Here is a 21,249-nt window from a genome sequence, read left to right as displayed (position 1 = left end):
TGCAAGTCTAATTAACTTTAATTAGATTGAGGGTTTTAAATTTTATGTTATTAAATGCAGTTGCATAATGGCATGGTATGAGACTGTAGGCCTTAGGCATTTGATCCAGGCCAATAAATAAAAATAAAATAAAATAAAATAAAATAGATAAATAAATTAATTAATTAATAAATAAAAATCATTCTAATTGAAATTATACCTTTGATGCGCTCATCCAGATATAATTTTAAACAGATTGGATAAATAAATAAATATTTAATAAATAGGCATTATAAATAAATAAATAAATAAATGAATAAATAACATTCTAATTAAAATTATAATGCCTTTGATCCGCTGATCCAAAGTTTAATTTTAAATAGATTGCGTCAATAATAAATAAATAAATAAATAAATAAATAAATAAATAAATAAATAAATAAATCATTTTTTAGTCAAGTTATTTATTTATTTGTTCACTCATTCCTTTATTTGCCAACCATAGGTCCGAGAGCACAATATAGGACATAACCATGATAACATCATAAAAATCTGGTTGTATATTTGGTCGGGCTCGACATTCAAGGTTTTTTCATGTGATGAACAAAGTCAAACTCAAAGTACGAAAATAGAAGTGTGTAAATTAGTTTGAGACAATGGCAGATTATAGCGAGGTAAGATTGTGTCATATCTTAATGAAGCTATAAGTGAATTCTGTTTTCTTTTTCCAAAGGTTAAGAATTTATTGGGCACTTTGTGTAAACTATCATGAAATCGTTCCAGTTTGTAACCCCACGGTCAACATGGTCAAGCTGCATGTTTTAACTTACGGTTTTGCTTTCCGCAATAAATGTCATATAACTTAACATTTGAAATAATTATATTTTCCCAGATGGGCTATAAATATACACTGCAAAAAATGAAAATTTTTTATTTCGGCAAGAGATATCATAAATCCATAAATCTGCATCAAGATGGCTTTGCTTTACAAGATTTTCGGTATGCCCATTGTTTAGGGGTTAACCCTTAATTTCTTGGGGATCAATCTAACAAACTGTAGAGTTGCAGTAAAATTTGTTTGCCAAAAGTTGTTCCTTTTGAAGTATTTGATGATAAATAATTCCCAAATATTCTATCCTATTTCACTGCTGAATGTCAATGATTTAGGCACAGTGACACTTACATTGGTAACTTTAATTTGTTTTATTTATCATTTTTATGGAATTTTTCTCCTCAATTAAATTTTTTAGCTCCTCTGAATAAATAAAACAAAAGGATAAATAAAAAATGTTGTTTATTAACATAATTGATAAACATTTATTTAATGGATGAACATATGTACATGTATATATGTGTAAAAAAAAATATAAATTTATCAAGTAAACCTTACTAAACAAAGTGGTTTGGAATTCTATTTTCTTCAACATGCAATGAAAATGCATGATTTGAAATGATTGATTTTAATATATATTTGTAAAACTGTTATTGTCTCACCTTTAAAAAAATAACATATATATGAACAAAACCCTATTTTTCAAATCACACTGTCTAATGTCTGACTGTGACAGATGAATATAGATTTTGAGGTTAAAACATGTTTCTAGTACATGCTTTGATCTGCATGTCATTGTCACATGAGATTAGAATTGCTTAGCTGATAACACAAAAAAAAATATACAGGTGACTCTCGATCTCTCGAATTTCAAGGGACCGCAAGAAAAGTTCGAGAGATCGGGGGGTTCGAGAGATAGAAAGTAGATAATATCCGGAATTTTCAGTTCCGATCATCGATGTTCTACTATTATAAATACCGGAAGTATATGTAAATAAAGTCATTTCACGTTTTTCAATCATATTTTACAGGTGATTTACTTGATATCAACAGCAATGATCATATTTCGACTGTCTAAATAAAACAAATTCCTAAAGTTTCAATATTTATTTGTTCTTTTTTCATGATTAATGAAACCCGAATAGCAATTGTCGGTTTGGCTATTCCGCAGCTTGATCGGGTCCTTCACCAGTGTTCACCAGATGTTTTTAATCGGTATTCAGTCCTTGAGAAAGGAATTTCTTGTGCAATATTTGCAATACTGGGGTTTACTTATGTAGAATCCAATAAAAGTTCATATCTTTGGAAACGTAATAAAACGAACGTCTATAAATTATTTTCTAAAAATTATCGTCTTGGTCTCAAGTCAAAATAAGTTGTGAATTTGTTATAATTTACCAATATAATAACCAGTTAAATATATCAACACATGGACGACCCACAGGTGTAGTGTCATCTATGTAAACACCCAATTAACACCTCCATTCCAGCCCTGGGCGTTCACTGTTTTCCAGGTAAGTCAAGGCTGCATCAATTTTACGCTTGATTGGCGTGTATATGCGCCGCAATCAAAACTTCGAGAGATAGAGAGTAAAATTCAATAAAATATCTGTAACGGGACCCATGTTTTGGTTTGAGAGATAGAGAACTTCGAGAGATAGAAATTCAAGAGATCAGGAGTAAATTTGCTTAGTTATATAGAGGGAAAAAACGGGACTGGAGGTTCACTTTGAGAGATCGGAGTTCGAGCCATCGAGAGTCACCTGTACAGTATCTACAATCTACACTTAATACTTGCATAATGATATCATATTGGGATTTATTCGAAGGCAGTGCTGACAAAAGTGAGCACTATGGCCCATGGGCCTTTTTCCTTTTCATGATATCTCAAGTTGGAAGACCATACATTTTATGTATATTAACTAAATATAAATGATTTCACTTTTTACATATGCTTAGATGATGGAAGGTCTTCGCAAAGCATTCAAGAGTGGTGTGACAAAATCATATGAATGGCGGAGAAAACAGCTTGAGGGAGTGCTCTCATTTCTGGATGATAACAGAGACAAAATTTGTCAGGCTCTGAAGGAGGATTTACATAAGGTACATTTAATGCATAGCCAATCTTTTAATCTGTGGAGATAGCTCCTCTCTGTGGGTTAGGCAGTCTCTAATCCACTTGATGGTGGAGGAATGTTTTTATTCATATATTCTACACTTTAAGTTGAAGTTAAATCATTTTTAATAATGTCATATATATTCTTCAAATTTGGCTTTTTATCAACACGTCCTAGCAATATGATTTTCTATAAGTTTATTTATTGCAGCCCACATTAGAATCAGCTGTGTTTGAAATTGATTTCACTAGAAATGACTTGATTGAAACAATGAATAACCTAAAAGATTGGATGAAGCCAGAAAAGGTATTGGTTTTTAGCTCACCTGAGCCGAAGGCTCAAGTGAGCTTTTCTGATCACATTTTGTCTGGCATCCGTCTGTCTGTCTAGCTGTCTAGCTGTCCATCTGTCCAGCTGTCTGTAAACTTTTCACATTTTCGACTTCTTCTCAAGAACCACTGGGCCAATTTCAACCAAACTTGCTACAAAGCATCCTTGGGTGAAAGGGATTCAAGTTTGTTCAAATGAAGGGCCACGCCCTCATTCAAGGGAAGATAATTGGGAATTAATGAAAATTTGGTGGTATGTTTTATAAATCTTCTTCTCAAGAACCACTGTGCCAGGAAAGATGAAACTTATGGGGAAACATCCTCAGGTAGTGTAGATTCAAATTTGTCCAAATCATGACCCCTGGGGGTAGGGCGGGGCCACAATGGCCGACCAAAGTTTTACATAGAAATATATAGGAAAATTCTTTAAAAATCTTCTTCTCAAGAATAACAAAGCCATGATTGATCATATTTATATGGAAGCATCCTCAGGTAGTGTCAATTCAAGTTTTACATAGAAATACGAGGGGTGATCAAAAAGTTCGCAAACTAATTGAATAACTTCCATACAAGAAATAATATTTGGTTTTAATGTTGATTATATTTTAAATTAATCCTCCCCGATTTTAATGCATTTTAATCATGACCCCTGGGGGTAGGGCGGGGCCACAGTGGCCGACCAAAGTTTTACATAGAAATATACAGGAAAATTCTTTAAAAATCATCTTCTCAAGAATAACAAAGCCATAATTGATCATATTTATATGGAAGCATCCTCAGGTAGTGTTGATTTAAGTTTGTTCAAATCATGACCCCCGGGGGTAGGGCAGGGCCACAATGGCCGGCCAAAGTTTTACATAGAAATATATAGGAAAATTCTTTAAAAATCATCTTCTCAAGAATAACAAAATCATAACTGGTCAAAGGTTTACTTTTGGATTTAAACTTTTCAATAATAAACTAATTTCTACTTTTTTCCTAGCCACAGTGCTCAGGTGAGCGATGTGGCCTATGGGCCTCTTGTTATTCTTAATTTGATTAAGAATTAAAACAAACATATAAACAAGCAAGATTCTTAATGACAGCCCCAAAGGCTGGAATGGGGTCATGCAAGGAGATTAATGTTTTATGTGAAAGTAGATAAATCAATAGACCCAGAGTCTTAAGTACACCATAATACATATAACACATGTACCTTCATTGAAACTATGTGAATGATGCATCCTTGTCTACAATATACAAGTAATAAGATAGAAATGCAGTATATTTTGTAGATGTTAAATAAAACATCTTAAACATGATAACCCAACTTTTACAGGCAAAGAGACCATTACTGAACATTATGGACACTGCTTACATACAGAGGGAGCCGTACGGAGTGGCCTTGGTGATTGGGGCCTGGAATTACCCCATTCAGATAACTGTCCTCCCCGTCCTGGGGGCTCTGGCAGCGGGGAACTGTGTTGTCCTGAAACCCTCCGAGATGGCAGCCTCCACAGCCAAGCTCCTGGAGGAAGATCTGCCCAGATACCTAGATAAAGTAGGTAAACATACTGCCCAGATACCTAGATAAAGTAGGTAAAAATACTGCCCAGATACCTAGATAAAGTAGGTAAACATACTACCCAGATACCTAGATAAAGTAGGTAGAAATACTGCCAAGATACCTAGATAAAGTACCGTAATTTTTGGGTTATAGGTCGATGGGGTATATAGGTCGAAAGGCTCATTTTCAGCCTTAATTTTTGAAAAATCCTAAGATAGGACGAACTTACTATATAGGACGAGGCTTTGTTTCCCGTTTTCTAAAGATTCTTATGCAGATACAACGTATCAGAACAGGTAAACCCCTAGAATTACCGGGGTTATTCTGTGACATAAACGTATCAAGAAATTAAACAGGTATTTTAATGAGTACAGAATTTGAATAAAGTTTTTTTTTTTTAAAAAGTAGTTAAAACTTCTTTGAATTGTGTTACTACTTATTTTTTTCCAACTTGCCTGTTCAATGCCTCCGTAGTTTTCACACCGTTGTTAAATCAAAGGCATAAATAACACGTAAATACATTATTATTTTACAGCTATAATATTTGGGAAATACCCGAGACCAAAGAATAGTAATTCCGATATCAGAACAACTTGGACACATTCCTATTAACTTTATTCAGACATTATTTACCGTTGGACGACAATTACTTCGATGTCCGCCATTTTTATTTTTCTTCTCAAGGGATTCGCTAAAACACGCAAATGGCCATTGAATGTATATATCAAGCAACAGTTAAGAATTGAAATCATATTAACACTCTAATAAGTTTAATTTATAAATTTAATTTGAGAGTACATTCACAATTTGACTGTCAACGGCTTTGTTTGTTCAATGATGTGTAACACCAATACCCTATAACGGCACGTGGGTTTGTTATAATCATGCCCCGTAGGCATTTAAACCAACAGGTGTTACACCTTTGCGTACACAGTGTAAATCCCTTTATCTTTCAGACAATTAAAATTCTGTTAGAAGTCAATCTTTGTATACCGGTAATTCAATGTAAATTATATTTCTGTCACCCGTATTTATTACTAACTCTTTGCTTAAGACAATAAAAAATATTTAATATACTATTTCAATTTATCGCTACTATTAAATGGTAAAAACACTACAGTTAATCTTGAAAATTTTTGCGTATTTTAAATTTTGATACGGCTGCGGTTTTACTTTTAGTAAACGGTAGCGACTTCCTAACTTCACAAGATGGATACCGCATGATGTTAATGGATAATACGTTGAGGAATTATTTAATAGATGAAGCAATGTTGTTTTTTTTGTCATCAACGGATAATTAATGGAATTTATTTTGTAAGAAAGCTATAGAATAAATATTTTATTGTTTACCTGGGCATTAATTTTTCTGTGTAAAATAATGAAAAAAGTTATGAAAGTGGCACAGATTTGCTTTGAAATTGACGTGAATTTTATTGATTTGGGGGCACTTTTCGTAATCTTGAGCCTTAGAAAGGTCGAATTCGTATATTGGGCGACCCCAGCGGTTCTGAGAAAAAAGTATCGACCTATTATCCAAAAATTACGGTAGGTAAACATACTGCCCAGATACCTAGATAAAGTAGGTAGAAATACTGCCAAGATACCTAGATAAAGTAGGTAAAAATACTGCCCAGATACCTTGATAAAGTACATAATAATACTGCCCAGATACCTAGATAAAGTAGGTAAGAATACTGCCCAGATACCTAGATAAAGTAGGTAAAAATACTGCCCAGATACCTAGATAAAGTACTTAAAAATACTGTAAAAGAGGAAAGTTTGAATAGGAGGAAACATTGATGATTTTGACGAATGACTTAAGCTCGTCAAAGTTTCCTCTCGTCATTTTTTTATTCTTTGTCGTTCCCCTTGCACGCGCTTTAGGTCTATGGTGTAATCATGCATCATTGTCTACCTTATATTATGCGAATGCCGATCCCAAAAAGATAATAACATTGTACATACAGCTAATAAACTTACATGAAATATTAAACTAGTTTAGAAAAAGAAAAAATAATATATAAGATATCTGCTTGTTATTGAAATTTTACATGATAAATTAGTAAAAGAAACACTTATTTAAATGACTCAATTATACGGTACATAAATGTGTAATTACTACCAAGCCCTGTCGATCGACAGGATTCTTGCTTAAGGTAGTATTACCCGACAGTTAAATGCTATACAAACAAAAACTTCCTTTTATCCATTTATTTATTTAATTTTAACAACTTAATGTTAACATATATCGTTAGTATGTACTGTAATGTACAGGTCTGGAGGAGATAATTGTTTCTGACAATTTTATGAAAAAAAAAAAATCATCATGTTAATAGCCGGTTCCGTTAATATCGACCTCAATGAAGGCTATATGGCCAGCATAACATGCTTACTGGTAAAAAAAATGAACTTGGAAAACTAATTTTACATAAGTTCATTAGTAGCTACGGATGTAGTTTGTACTATATCTGTAGGTTTTAGGAATTTAAGAAAGATAACTCATTTTTAGCTCACCTCAACAAAGTTGGGGGAGCTTATGTAATACCCTCGGCGTCGGCGTCGGTGTCGGCGTCGGCGTCCCGGGTTAAGGTTAAGTTTTTTGGAGCAGTTTTCTTTTTAAGTACTTCTATGTCCAATACTGATTAGACATGCATCGAAGATGGTTCTAGTGTGTTTCATTGTACCAGTCAAAGTTTCAGATGCTGCAATTTTAGCAAAGGTATGACCAGGTTAATGTTTTTGGAGCAGGTTAACATTTTTGGTGTAGGTTTCATTTCCAAGTAACTATAAGCCCTATGTTGACCAAACTTGCATGGATGATACATCTAAGGATGCATACTATCGGGCTTGCTTCGGATGCTGAATCTGACCTACATTTTCCGGTTGAGTGAACAGGTTAAAGTTTTTTGGTGCAGGTTTCATTTCCAAGTATCTGTACATGTAAGTCCTATGTTGACCAAACTTGCATGGATGATACATCTAAGGATGGATACTATCAGGCTTGCTTCGGATGCTGAATCTGACCTACATTTTCCGGATGAGTGAACAGGTTAAAGTTTTTGGTGCAGGTTTCATTTCCAAGTAACTATAAGCCCTATGTTGACCAAACTTGCATGAATGATACATCTAAGGATGGATACTACCGGGCTTGCTTTAGATGCTGAATCTGACCTACATTTTCTGGATGAGTGAACAGGTTAAAGTTTTTGGTGCAGGTTTCATTTGCAAGTAACTTTAAGCCCTATGTTGACCAAACTTGCATGGATGATATATCTAAGGATGCACACTGCTGGGCTTGCTTCGGATGCTGAATCTGACCTACATTTTCCGGTTGAGTGAACAAGTAAAAGTTTTTGGTGCAGGTTTCATTTCCAAGTAACTATAAGTTCTTTAATGACCAATCTTGCATGGATGATACATCTTAGGATGCATACTACCAGGCTTGCTTCGGATGCTGAATCTGACCTACTTTTTGTGGATGAGTGAAAATTTTAGTTTTTGATGTATGTTTCATTTCCAATTAACTATGAGCCTTATAATGTGCAAACTTGCATGGACGATACATCTTAGGATGCACACTAATGGACTTGCTTCGGATGCTGAATTCTACATATATTTTTCAGATAATAGACCAGGTTAAAGTTATCGTTGCAGGTCTATAACCAAAAAACTTTAAGGCTTATATAACATTGTATAAACCGAACTTGCACAAATGTTAAATCAAGAGATGAAAACTCTCAAATTTGCTTCAGATGCTGAATTACATTTTCATGAAGAAGAACTACTTTAAATTTTTTATGTTGGTCTATTTCAAAGTATCAGATCAAAATAGCTGAGATATTTTCATTTTTGGAATGTACACTTTTTGTTAGTTAATTGTGTGACTTTGCCTTATTTAAAGACAACATTCGTTGAGGTGAGCTCTGTAATCTCTGATTACCTATGTTTATTTAGCACAAGTAAAAAAATCTTCAAAGTTTTCACTTGTCAAGTTTTTAAGATGAAGAAATCGTCAAAGTTTCGTACCGCCAATATAACCACTTTTACAGTACTGCCCAGATACTTACTGTAGATCACTAGATTTTCGCGACACCTTATTTTCGCGAGATACTCATTGACTCTTGATTAGCGAGACAAAATGTTCGGGAATTGTGGTTATTGCTCTATATATTCTTAAGAAATACTATTATACGCGAGAATTAAATTTTTGCGAGCACACTGTCTCGCGTAATTACGCGAAAATAAAGTTCTCGCAAATAAAAAATGATTTACAGTAGATAAAATGCATAAAAATACTGCCCAGATACTTGGATAAAGTACGTCTTCTATTGGTTAAAAGTAAAATAAAATACTTTGGTTATAAATGAAACAAGCATTCTGAGAGTATTGCATAAGCAATACATGTCCCCTACCGGGTTCTCCTTTTCCTTGAGGATGTCGTTTTATAAATATGCAAAAGTTATGTCCAAGGTAAAACTGCATGATTTTTAAGTTGTGAATGCCTTAAACCTAATAAAATAATCCACATTAATACGAAAATTCAACTCATTTTTCCAACGTCTTCTTCTCGCTTCATATTTATGTCGACCATCGGAAGTTAGCGCAGCACGAACCCGATCTTAATTAAACGAGAGTGAAAAATTCAAAATGCCATAATTCTGTCAAAAATCAATGAAGCGGTGCGAAATTCAAACTTGATCTGTAACTCATCAAGATACACTCACATACCGAAATTCAGTTCAATATCTGCAAGCGTTTATTCAAAAAGTGCGGAAAACCAAGTGGGGGACAGACAGACGGGGACAGACAGACAGACAGACGCAGAGGAAACCTATAGTCCTCTCCGGTTTCACCGGTAGGGGACTAATAAGATATTAGACTAATCTTAGATTTGGAACTAAACCTGAATAATAGGAAAAAGACACATCTTAGACTTACTCAGGCTCTGATAGTGCCCCCAAAGTACATTGCATTATCTGATTTGGAAGGCACACTCTCTGTTGTAAGCAATATAAGCATTCTCTGTGACAGAATTCTGTTTTCTTTCACTGTATTCAGTGGATAGCACATTGTGTAACTTTTTATTAAAACCTGTGTTACGTGTAACAGGACTGTGTTAAAGTTGTGAATGGTGGAGTTCCAGAGACCACAGCTCTACTGAAGGAGAAGTTTGACTATATCTTCTACACAGGAAACACAATGGTGGGCAAGATTGTCATGAAGGCTGCAGCAGAGCACCTGACACCAGTGACACTGGAGCTGGGAGGAAAAAGGTCTGACCGTCTCTTACTTATAAATATATAACTATATAAATAAAATAGCAAGGGTATACAGCCAAACCTCATTATCTTGAACTCAATTGGACATATGGATATATCTAATGATTTGAGATATCAAAGGTAAAATAAATGGTTGAGGCTTCTAGTCAATTCAGTATACCATGATATTCCAGATATCTGTGTTTGAGATACCAAAGATCAATTGTGTAATTTTTAGAAAATAAATGTGATGTTTATTATGTTTCTGATACAAATACTAAAAGTACTCCAGTTGTGTTTTTTTTTAAGAATTTGGCAAAAAAATAGCGTAATGGCATAAATAAAGCATTGTAACATTTTGTCTCCTCAGCTCTGTTTACATTGATGAGAAGTGTAATATTTTGTCTCTGCGGCCCTGTTTATGTAGTAACATTTTGTCTCCTCGGCCCTGTCTATGTTGATGAGAACTGTAACATTTTGTCTCCTCGGCCCTGTCTATGGTAATGAGAACTGTAACATTTTGTCTCCTCAGCACTGTTTATGTTGATGAGAACTGTAACATTCTGTCTCCTCGGCACTGTTTATGTTGATGAGAACTGTAACATTTTGTCTCCCCGGCACTGTTTATGTTGATGAGAACTGTAACATTTTGTCTCCTTAGCCCTCTTTATGTTGTAACATTCTGTCTCTGCAGTCCTATTTACATTGTAACATTTTGTCTCCTCAGCCCTGTTTACGTTGATGAGAACTGTAACATTTTGTCTCCTCAGCCCTGTATACGTTGATGAGAACTGTAACATTTTGTCTCCTCAGCCCTGTTTACGTTGATGAGAACTGTAACATTTTGTCTCCTCAGCCCTGTTTACGTTGATGAGAACTGTAACATTTTGTCTCCTCAGCCCTGTTTACGTTGATGAGAACTGTAACATTTTGTCTCCTCAGCCCTGTTTACTTAGTAACATTTTGTCTCCTCAGCCCTGTTTACTTAGTAATATTTTGTCTCCTCAGCCCTGTTTACTTAGTAACATTTTGTCTCCTCAGCCCTGTTTACGTTTTTGAGAAGTGTAACATTTTGTCTCCTCAGCCCTGTTTACGTTGATGAGAACAGTGACCTGAGTCTGGTGGCACGGAGAGTATCCTGGGGAAAACTGGCCAACTGTGGACAGACCTGCATCGCCCCAGATTACGTCATGTGTAAAAAAGATATACAGGTAACAAGGATTGTGAACTTCGTCTTACTTTTACAAATGGTACAAGTAACATGTATATAGTGGAAAAATGAGTTTAAGATCAGATTTGAACTTGTCCGAGTTTTATGGCCATTGAGCCAGAAGGGGTAAAAAATGTAAAGTTGCAAACCTCCTCCAAACTAAACTGGAGGTAAAAAGAATACTTAGTTACTAAACAAATTTTCAGGTATTTGCTAAGATATCAATGAAACTGCAATGGGATTATATTTTGCTTCTAGGACAGACTGGTTGAGGAATGTAAGAAGGCTGTGGATGAATTCTATCCAAATACGGGAAAATGTGAAGATTACGGGAGAATCATTAATGAAAGACATCTCAGGTGTGTTTACCTCAGGATCTAACTATGACAGTCTTGTAGTAAGAAAGCGTTATTTGTCAATATATCGTCAGAGGATTTTAAGAAGTTTTATTTTTTATCGTTAAGACGTATTAAGAAGCTGATTGATGGATCTGGGAAGGTGGCCCTGGGAGGAGAAGTTGACGAGGAACAGAAATACATCTCCCCCACGATCCTCACCGACGTCAAAGCCACCGACCCTGTCATGCAGGAGGAGGTAAGTCTGAAGGAAAGAGAGGTTACAAATACTTCTCATGTCAAATGCATGAATTAAGCAGAATTGAAGAAATGATTTTGATAACTGTTTATTACTACATACACTTTCTATAGTGTATAAGTATCAGTATTTTCTATTTGTAAATGTCTTTAAAAAAAATCCTGGGTTTCCTGTAGAAATAAGATTTATTCCTTCAAGAAAAAATTCTTTAGAATGGATGATAAGAAATTCTGCTTTTAAAGCATGAAATCTAGAAACATTTAAAAAAACATATCCTGAAAAGTATGCTCTATTTCTGTGTATTTTGGTTTAGTATGAGTAAATTTATGTTTTATGACAGATATTTGGTCCAGTTCTTCCAATTATGTCTGTTAACAGTGATGAAGAAGCCATTAATTACATCAACAAAGGGTAACAGAAATCTACCTTTATATTTGTCTAAAACTTGCACCTATTACAATCACATTATAAAAGTGTCATTTATAATGTGCATAACAATAGCAACTGATATTTTCTTGTTTTACAGAGAAAAGCCCTTAGCTATGTATGTTTTTTCAAAGGACCACACAGTGGCTGAAAAGTTCTTACAGAACACAAGTAGTGGAGGGTTTGTCTTCAATGACACCATGATGCATGCTGGGTGTAAGTCATTGATTGTGAGCAGGACTCAGTTAGAAACAGTTCTGGTGATTTTAGTATGTACCCGGTACATGTTGTTTTTAGTATGTACATGTACATACACATGTAGTTTTTTTTATTTTTTAAGTAATATTTGTCAAATAAATATCAGAGGGGTACTTATACCTTTTCATTACTCAAGCTGTTGGGTGTGTATATTGATTTGGAATTTCCAGTTTGGATGAAATACTTTGTGTTTTATATGCCATTTTAATTTTGAAATGACTTGATTTCAGTGATGTCCCTGCCATTTGGAGGCGTTGGCTCCAGTGGTATAGGTTCCTATCATGGATTCCGTACCTTTGATACCTTCAGCCACAAAAGAGCAGTTTTGGAAAGGAAACATGGCGGTGAAGCAATGCAATCGTAAGTTCTTACACAGAATATAGATTTTTTCATGAACTTGATGTAACACAATTGGTTTTATTTTAGAAAACACAGAGTTGATTAAGTAGCACATTTTTTTTTACATAATAATTCTTGTTCTGATGAAATTTGTTGCTGCAGTTTCTAAATATAAAGTAATATGTGAAATTCTTTCTAAACACTACCCCTTCAATAAATTTCCCCAGATAGCAATAAGTCTTTAATAGACTTCTTCAAAGAATTCCTTGAATGACTTTTAATCTCATTAAAGATGATACCATAGTTGCTAAGAGTAGAATAATCTTGAAATTCTTTCTAAATGCAATTTCTTCATTAGTTTTGGTCTGGTAAAAAGATAAGATAAGATAATATTTATTTAAAGTCGGGTACATCAACAAAGAACATTAGCTCTGAAGAGCTATTTTCCGACTACGGTTTCATAAGACTAAGGGTACAAATAGTCTACACTGATTTACACAACCTTGTTTTGGCATTTGAGAAAGAGTTGTAGAATTCTGTTGAAATGCTAGTCCCCTACAGCTTTTGATTGATTTCCATATAAATAAATGCACAATTCCAATTCATGTGGAATGGAATCTAAATTTCTAGTCATAAACATTTTCACAATAGTACTATTTGTCAGTTCATTAGATATTTTTTATGTAAAATTTATGTGATGTTCTCAAAAATAAGGAGGGGTGAAATGTACTATGAAATCACTAATTTTCAAGGGGGTTAATTTCGTTGTTTTTGAGGTATGAAGACTCAGGAGACCCATGTATTCATTTCATAATCATCCATTATTTGTTATAATAGTAATCAAGACAAAGCCATATTTCTTCAACAGCAAAATCATTAACCAATATTTTACCTGAAGGTATGTCACTCGTCAGCTTTGTAGAAAAGTTCACGCAGAACCTCTTACTTCAAAACTATTTATTCTAATTCAATTTTTATAACATATTTAAATTCAACAATGTTAATTGTTCAAAGTTCAATGAAAAAACTGCTCAAAAATCCACAAAGAAGCAAGATTTTGGGGGGACTATTTCTTGTGGTGGAAGGATATTTAGCAGAAAATTCTGTAATTCTGCACATTTATTAAATGTAATATCTTGGAAATTAAGCCTCACATACTTTTACTCGTCGAATATTTTCCATTATGATATGCTAGGAATATTTAATATAGGTCTCGATCCATATTTTTAGAACAAATTTTACAACTTCCCTCAACAAACTTTGCCAAGAAATGAAGATATGTTACAAAAGTCAAGATAAAATTTTCACGGTTTTTTGGCTGAAAATCACATATTTTGACCAATATTTCAAAATCAACATCACTGACCTCAACTTTTTCTTTCTTTATTTTAAACAATACTCGATACTTGTGACTGATCAGCACATAAGTCGTAAAAATTTTGATACAAGAAAATACTTTAATGCCTATTTAGATTTTATGTTACTTTTTCAGTGCAAAAAGGTCACACAATAATTTTCGTGCAGTAATTTGGAAGACTTGTTCAATGTGAATATTATTCAAACTATTTTAAGTAAAATAAGATTATATTTATTGCCAATGTTCCATTTGATAAAATATAATAAACTTTAAGGTTAAAATAATTAACCAAAGAGTTAAAATTTAAGTGCAAAAAGGTCAACTTAATTGTACTGTAGCTCAGTAAGATGCACACTGACCCCCTATTTTCTCTGCGATTTTTAGTCATACTATATGAGCACTTATCCAAAATATACTTCTCAAAAAATCCTTGATTTAACAAATGTCAAGAGTGACATACCTTAAATCACAAAAAAGATTTACCCCACAAAAATAAGTGATTTTAAAGTATTATGACATCACCAAAAAAAAAGTCCCCGGGCATTTACAGCATGGATGGAATAGAGCATTTACTAGACTCCCTATTCGCAGATTATTGAGAAATATGTATCAAAATATGCAATAATCATCAGTGTATAACCTCCTTTACACTTGAAATATTACTCTGAACATTTTTTCTGTCCTGACAAAATCTACAGAATTCGATACCCACCCTACACTGAGAAGAAACAGAGTACTATTGCCTGGTTAACCAAGAAGTCACCTAAGTCAGGTGGTCTTCTCTCCTGGCTGGGATTCTAAAAGTCAAATCAGTTCTGGTTGGTAAATTCTGGTAAGTTGTCTTTAGAAGACCACACAAGATGCAGTGTTCTCCAAGATTTCCTCTGTATTTGTTTTAGCTCAATTGAATTCTAATGAGGGCAACAAAAATCTAGAAGATGACTGTATTATATTGTAAACAAAACAAAAAAGTTCCTTGGGATTTTACATGTGTTGATTATTATTATTAATGTTAATCAGTATAGTTTGTTGACACCTTGTCCATTTGATTTGCCCATCTGTCTTCAAACGTTCCTGTCCATATCTAATTCCACGGAGTGTGATCAATGTGTAGCCAAACTTTTATCCACACAAAGATTGCCTTTGACCTAAGGGTGTGTCATTTTTTGACCCAAGGTCATTTGGGGAAGTTCAAGGTCACGGGAAGAAAAAGTTCATAAAAGTTCCGGTCCATATCTGGATGGATAAACTTGGTAGGTTATCATTTCACACAAAGATTGCCCATGACCCAAGGGTGTGTCATGACCTTGACCCAAGGTCATTCAGGGAAGTTCAAGGTCACTGGAATAAAAATTTCATAATTTGTGTCCGGTCCATATCTTTCTTATGGATAAACTTGGTAGGTTCTCATTTCACGCATAGATTGCACATGACCCAAGGGTGTGTCATGACCTTGACCAAAGGTCATTTGGGGAAGTTCAAGGTCACTGGAAGAAAAAGTTCATAATTTGTGTCCGGTCTACATCTTTTTTATGGATAAACTTGGTAGGTTCTCATTCTACACAAGGATTGCCCATGACCCAAGGGTTTGTCATGACCTTGACCCAAGGTCATTTGGGGAAGTTCAAGGTCACTGGAAGAAAAATTTCATAATTCATGTGTGAAACATATCTTTGTTATGGAAAAATTTACTTCTGAAAAAACCTAGCGGGGGGTATTTTGTCCCATTTGGACAGTTCTAGTTATCAATGTTAATCAGTATAGTTGTTGACAAGATTTGATTTGCCCTCATGAATTCAAGCAGCTTCCTGTTATTTTAATTTATTGATTTTCAAATTGGCTTTTTAATAAGAGAAAATTTTTGTTAACTTTTAACCATGTGAAGTCTAAATATCCTTAAATAAAAGCTTGACTGCACATTGGATTGTTGAAACGAGCACAGACCTGAGCAGTGCTTCTAATTAGGTTTGTAACTGTCTATGGAAATTTATAAGGTTAACCAGTCTCATATACTGCAAGGTGAAGAGGCTCACCGCTTCTTGTGAGATAACTCAGATTGATCAACACAACTTTTTTCTAGACAGTAAACAACGAACCTAAATTTACTGATTTATTTTCTTGAGTACCATAAGATGAGAAGCATATACAGAAGAACTGATAATTCTTAATAAAAAGATGTTAAGCAGCAGCCATATTGCTGGATGAATATTCTCATCTGCCTCACTCAGAAACATGGTGGCAGACACGTATATCACATTTCAACCAATGAAAATGCCATGCTTCAGTCTAAGGAAAATAAAATAATGCCTTTAGCCTTGACAGGTCTGTTGCTCAATGCTATGAATATAGTGCCATATTTATATCCTCAGCCTCAAAAAGAGTTCCAGAAGCAGACAATATATTTGCTGCCTCTAAATTTACAATTTTTGATAATACCTTTAAAGTAAAGCTAGTAGCTAATGTGTTTTTCCCTCTCTATGCAGAATTCGGTACCCTCCATATTCAGAGAAAAAAGGGAGCATTGTTTCATGGATCATGAGGAAATCACCCAAAAAATCTGGTTTACGAACCTTGATTCCCTATTTCTTGTTCGGAACTATTTTTGCTGTACTATTCAAGGTAATAGATGTAAAAAGGCAGATTTTACCAATTGAAATGAAATGTTGTTTGATTAGTATTATATTCTGCATGGTACTGAAATTCTGCTGAAATATCACAAAATATTGGCCTGTCAGCTTATATAATTTTATCCATTTGTTTTTTTGATACACAATGCTGCCTTTTTTTAAATATCTTTATAAATATCCATATTGAATTACATTATCCATTCATGATTACTCCTTACATCTAGGTCTGTAAACACGCATTTCCTACCTATTACTGTAAACCAACTTTTATTTGTGTGTGAGCAATATTCATGAGTTTCGCAACTTACTCTAACTCGGGTATACATATATTAAAGGCCATGAACCATTCATTTAGGTTCGTGTTTGTAGTGAATATTTTATCAGTCACATAAATTAATCTTTGTGGATTAATTTCAAACTGAAGTATCATGGTTAAAAGATGAAAAGATGATGCAAATAATGATTGGTTTACAGTATTGCCTACAATCACTGAAGCGGCAAATAATGATTGGTTTACAGTATTGCCTACAATCATTGAAGCGGCAAATAATGATTGGTTTACAGTATTGCCTACAATCACTGAAGCAGCAACGCACTGAATATATTTGGAAAAGTCTTAGATATTTCTAGTAATTTAAAAGAATATCAATGTTTGCTTCTGATATAAATTAATTGTTTTGAAATGTTATGTTTTTCATATAGCATTTATATATGTCAACATATAAATTAATCTATGCTTCTTACTTCTTTGAGAGATAAATTATAGTAACTTCTTATCTTATTCTGTATTTCAGACTTATGGACTTCACAATAAACTTCCATCTCTGCATTAAAAGTTAAAAATTCTCTCAGCTATCTCTTTACATGACATGTTTTCATAAGAATGAAAAAAAAAAACATATACGTACTTTGACTTTATCATAATATATGTACTACTAAATTGTGTACACATTTAGCTAAAAGTATTTTTGAGTAAAAATATTTTATATATCTCTGTGATACTTTCTGAAATATGTTGAAAGTATTGAACTTTTAAATAACATCCAATATTTGTATAATTGGAGAAAAAATATATGTATGCTTCTATGCACATACTCTGATTCTGATTAGGATAAACTACATGTAGTATTTTTGTTGATTAATACATCATTTTGTGTATTTTTATTTATTGATTTTGCATGTATTTTTTTCATGATTCATATTAATATGATGCTTATAGTTATATTTGATGGCTGTCAAAACTAGTAAATTTTGTTTTTGAATAATGTATCATGATGCAAGATATATTAGGCATTAGGTCTGAGGAACTGAAAACATGATTTCAATATTTGTTCAGTTTTTGCCTCTAGTAAATTATTTAAAATTATGTTTTGATCCCAAATGAATTTTAAAAAAAGAAAACAGAATGAAACAAATCATTGGTAGATTGGCACCTCCTATGTCACTATAGATGATGTTAACATTCAATGTCCAAAATGTAAAGTCATTTTTACTTAAATATCAAATTGTATGTGCAGATTATGGACATCAGAAACCATTGTCACTTTTCATGTATTATACATGTATTTCAAATGCTGGAGTTACTTCCCTATAGTAATTTGGCAGGAAAATGCTATTTTTAGAAATTATATACCCATACCTATCAAAAGAGTATATGACTATTATGAGATGAGATGTATGCCTTACCATGCATCATTTTGTGGTCAACTGTACATCTAAAGATACCTTAATAAATATTTTGGATAAGATAAGATGAATCCTTTCTTGTATTAGTGTTACAGTGAGCAGCTCAAACTGATGACAATCGTCACATTCTATTAATCGACCACTCTCTACTATTTCAAGTCCTGATCATGTCTAATAACTTCTTTCTGGGCATTAGCCATTAATTATAAGCCTTAAACAGTATTGTATAAGAAACCACTTGCTTCATTCTTTGAGCAACACACATTACATACATATATATGTGTAAAATAGTAAATTTTGAACCTCTGACAATTTTGAGTAAGGCAGGCTACTTTTTTTTTTTATCTGAGTATCATCGTCTGTATAAGCAGAATTTTTAGCGAGGATTTAATTTTGGCATGATTAGTGAGGGTGGTGAGATCGCTAAAATTGAATTTCGCAAAAAATTAATTGCGTTTTAATTATAATGGCTTCTTTAGTGAGCTTTTTAATATCGCTAAAATTACTTCTTGCTAAATATAAAATTCTCATTTTTAAGGACAAATCGCTAATTTAGCGTCTCGCTAAAATTTCCACTTATACGGTATATCTTTAATTGGCTTTTATAAATAAATTTATTTGATTTCATAAGTATCATCGGAAATGTCATTTATAAATTTACTTTATTAATGTATTTAAAGATGATTTTCATACATTGTTTAGAGCTTCGGAATATTCCTATATTTCACATAACATGTATTTATTTTTTTCCCCTTACTCCTCAGTATTTTACATTTGTACATAAAATAGGTTTTTGAAAATGGCCACTACATGAAAATGAATTTACTGTACCTCATATGTCTGTGTAATTATGTGGAATTATAAGAATTGTTGATGAAATAAATATTGAAGGATCTTGTGCATAGATTATTTATAAACTATCTACAAGGTTGATTTAAAACTAGACACTTCAGTGACTTCACACGAAGCTAGTGGAATCAGATGGCATCACCAGATTTGTCGCCATTAAGGGATTCACCTGAGCCACTCACGTGACCTGTCTAACTGTTTGTCGTCATTCTTCGTTCATTGTCTGTCGAGCGTAAACTTTTGAACATTTTCGGCTTATTCTCTAGAACCACTGATCCGATATCAACCAAATTTTCATAAAGCATCTATGGGTGAAGAGGGACAGATAACTGCAACTTTATTTTGCAAATTCTGTGGTCAGCACAGTCATATTTTGTCACATATAATCGATAGGTCGAATATTGACTGAAGTCATTCAAATTCGCAAGCCATGATTATTATACACTACCCTCCCCGGACTTGAAAAATGGGATGGTATATAGTGATCTTGATGTTCGTCTAGCTGTACATCCGTCTGTTACGCTTTGGGGTACCCATCTCTTATCCTCAACTCCTCTTATATCACTGAATGAAATTAAGACTTGCACAGAATCTTTGTTACATAGTGCCATTGTGTACCTTCTATTTTACTTTTTGATCGGACACATATTTCGGATTTCCAATAGCAAATCATGGGCATTGCCATTTTTTCTATAATTGTAATATTTCAATTTCTTTTCTGCAACTCCTCTTATACCACTGATTGAAATTTATTGATACTTTCACAGATTCTTTATTACACAATGTCATTGTAGTGCACCTCTTTTTTTCCTTTTTGATTTGAGGCATTTCGGGTCTCCCGGAGCAAACATGAATTTACCATGAAGGACATGGAGATAACGAACAGTATTCAATATAAAACAATACGAAATAGGATCAGAGCAAACACGGACCTCCAAAACATCAGAGGTGGGATCAGGTGCCATGGAGGAGTGAGCATCCCCTGCCGACCGGTCATATCCGCCGTGTGCTCCAGGTCATGATCGGGAAATAATGGTAAAATCTGTTGTCAATTCAGTGTTTAAATAATGGATTAACAATTAGTATGAAAAACGTCAGTCAGCATTTGACTCGATGATAAATTTGCTAATGATAATGTATTTGCTGACAAGGTCATGGTATCGACCATAGAACTTACGTATTGATGACTTTAAACGAGACTGCTGAGTCTTGTTAAATCAACTTGTTTTTTAACAATTTACCTCGTTCTAGAAATTGTTCTTACGTAGAGCACATTATAATCATATGGGAGGTGGGGTGTAATCATCTAGTGGGCTCAGTACTCTAGTTTACTCTAAATTTGTTTTCAATACTTGATCATGACAAAGGGCAAACGGAAGGTGAGTCTGGTGGACTGAGGATGCTTACTCTTTCCTGGCACCTGGTGGCTGATTCCACCTCGGATGTTTTCCTCATACATACTTTACAAAAGCAAAGGGTAGGTTCTATTCTTAAAGGTCACCAATTTTAAACGGTAAAAGTAAAAGGGATAAAACTGGAATTGAGCCTTGCATACTGCATAAACTAATTCAGTGTTTGGTTCTTTAATAATTTTTTTAATTGTTTGAAATCAGTTACCTTTGTCCAGAAGCGTATTAGGGCCATAGCAGTATCTTTTATTAATTTGTTATATACAACAAATTATCTATTTGATTTAACACATTATTTATTTGTTATAATAAATTACTTATTATAACATTTATCAGTTTGATATACTAGTCATGTTATAATATATCACTATTTTTTGACATTTGAAGGTGTATACAGATCTGTGGAATCCTAATCAGATCAGAAATCTTCTAA

At 33.7% G+C, this 21,249-nt stretch overlaps 1 protein-coding gene across 3 annotated transcripts; it reads left to right on the top strand.

The window, feature by feature from the left end:
• Window positions 1–556: 556 nt before the first annotated feature.
• LOC134250196 (aldehyde dehydrogenase family 3 member B1-like) lies at window positions 557–19,452 on the top strand. 3 transcript variants are annotated; one of them, XM_062732548.1, is made up of 13 exons: window positions 557–653; window positions 2,771–2,914; window positions 3,139–3,234; window positions 4,576–4,797; window positions 9,913–10,076; window positions 11,146–11,272; window positions 11,530–11,630; window positions 11,736–11,865; window positions 12,206–12,276; window positions 12,392–12,507; window positions 12,780–12,909; window positions 16,729–16,864; window positions 17,667–19,452. In XM_062732548.1, exons 1-13 carry the CDS (start codon window positions 636–638, stop codon window positions 17,703–17,705), a joined length of 1,494 nt encoding a protein of 497 aa, XP_062588532.1. In that variant the 5' UTR covers window positions 557–635; the 3' UTR covers window positions 17,706–19,452. The 3 variants fall into 3 exon arrangements, with proteins under 3 accessions (XP_062588532.1, XP_062588533.1, XP_062588534.1); XM_062732549.1 differs by lacking the exon at window positions 16,729–16,864 and adding an exon at window positions 14,944–15,077; XM_062732550.1 differs by lacking the exon at window positions 17,667–19,452 and adding an exon at window positions 14,944–15,077 and having other exon boundaries at window positions 16,729–16,851.
• Window positions 19,453–21,249: the final 1,797 nt, after the last annotated feature.

This window comes from Saccostrea cucullata, unplaced genomic scaffold (genome assembly GCF_032062105.1).
Source record: "Saccostrea cucullata isolate Sc308-1 unplaced genomic scaffold, CSIRO_AGI_Scuc_v1 ctg44, whole genome shotgun sequence".
Taxonomy (NCBI): Eukaryota; Metazoa; Mollusca; class Bivalvia; order Ostreida; family Ostreidae; genus Saccostrea; species Saccostrea cuccullata.
Note: the sequence above shows the minus strand (reverse complement) of the source record. Positions and strands in the feature narration are given on the sequence as shown.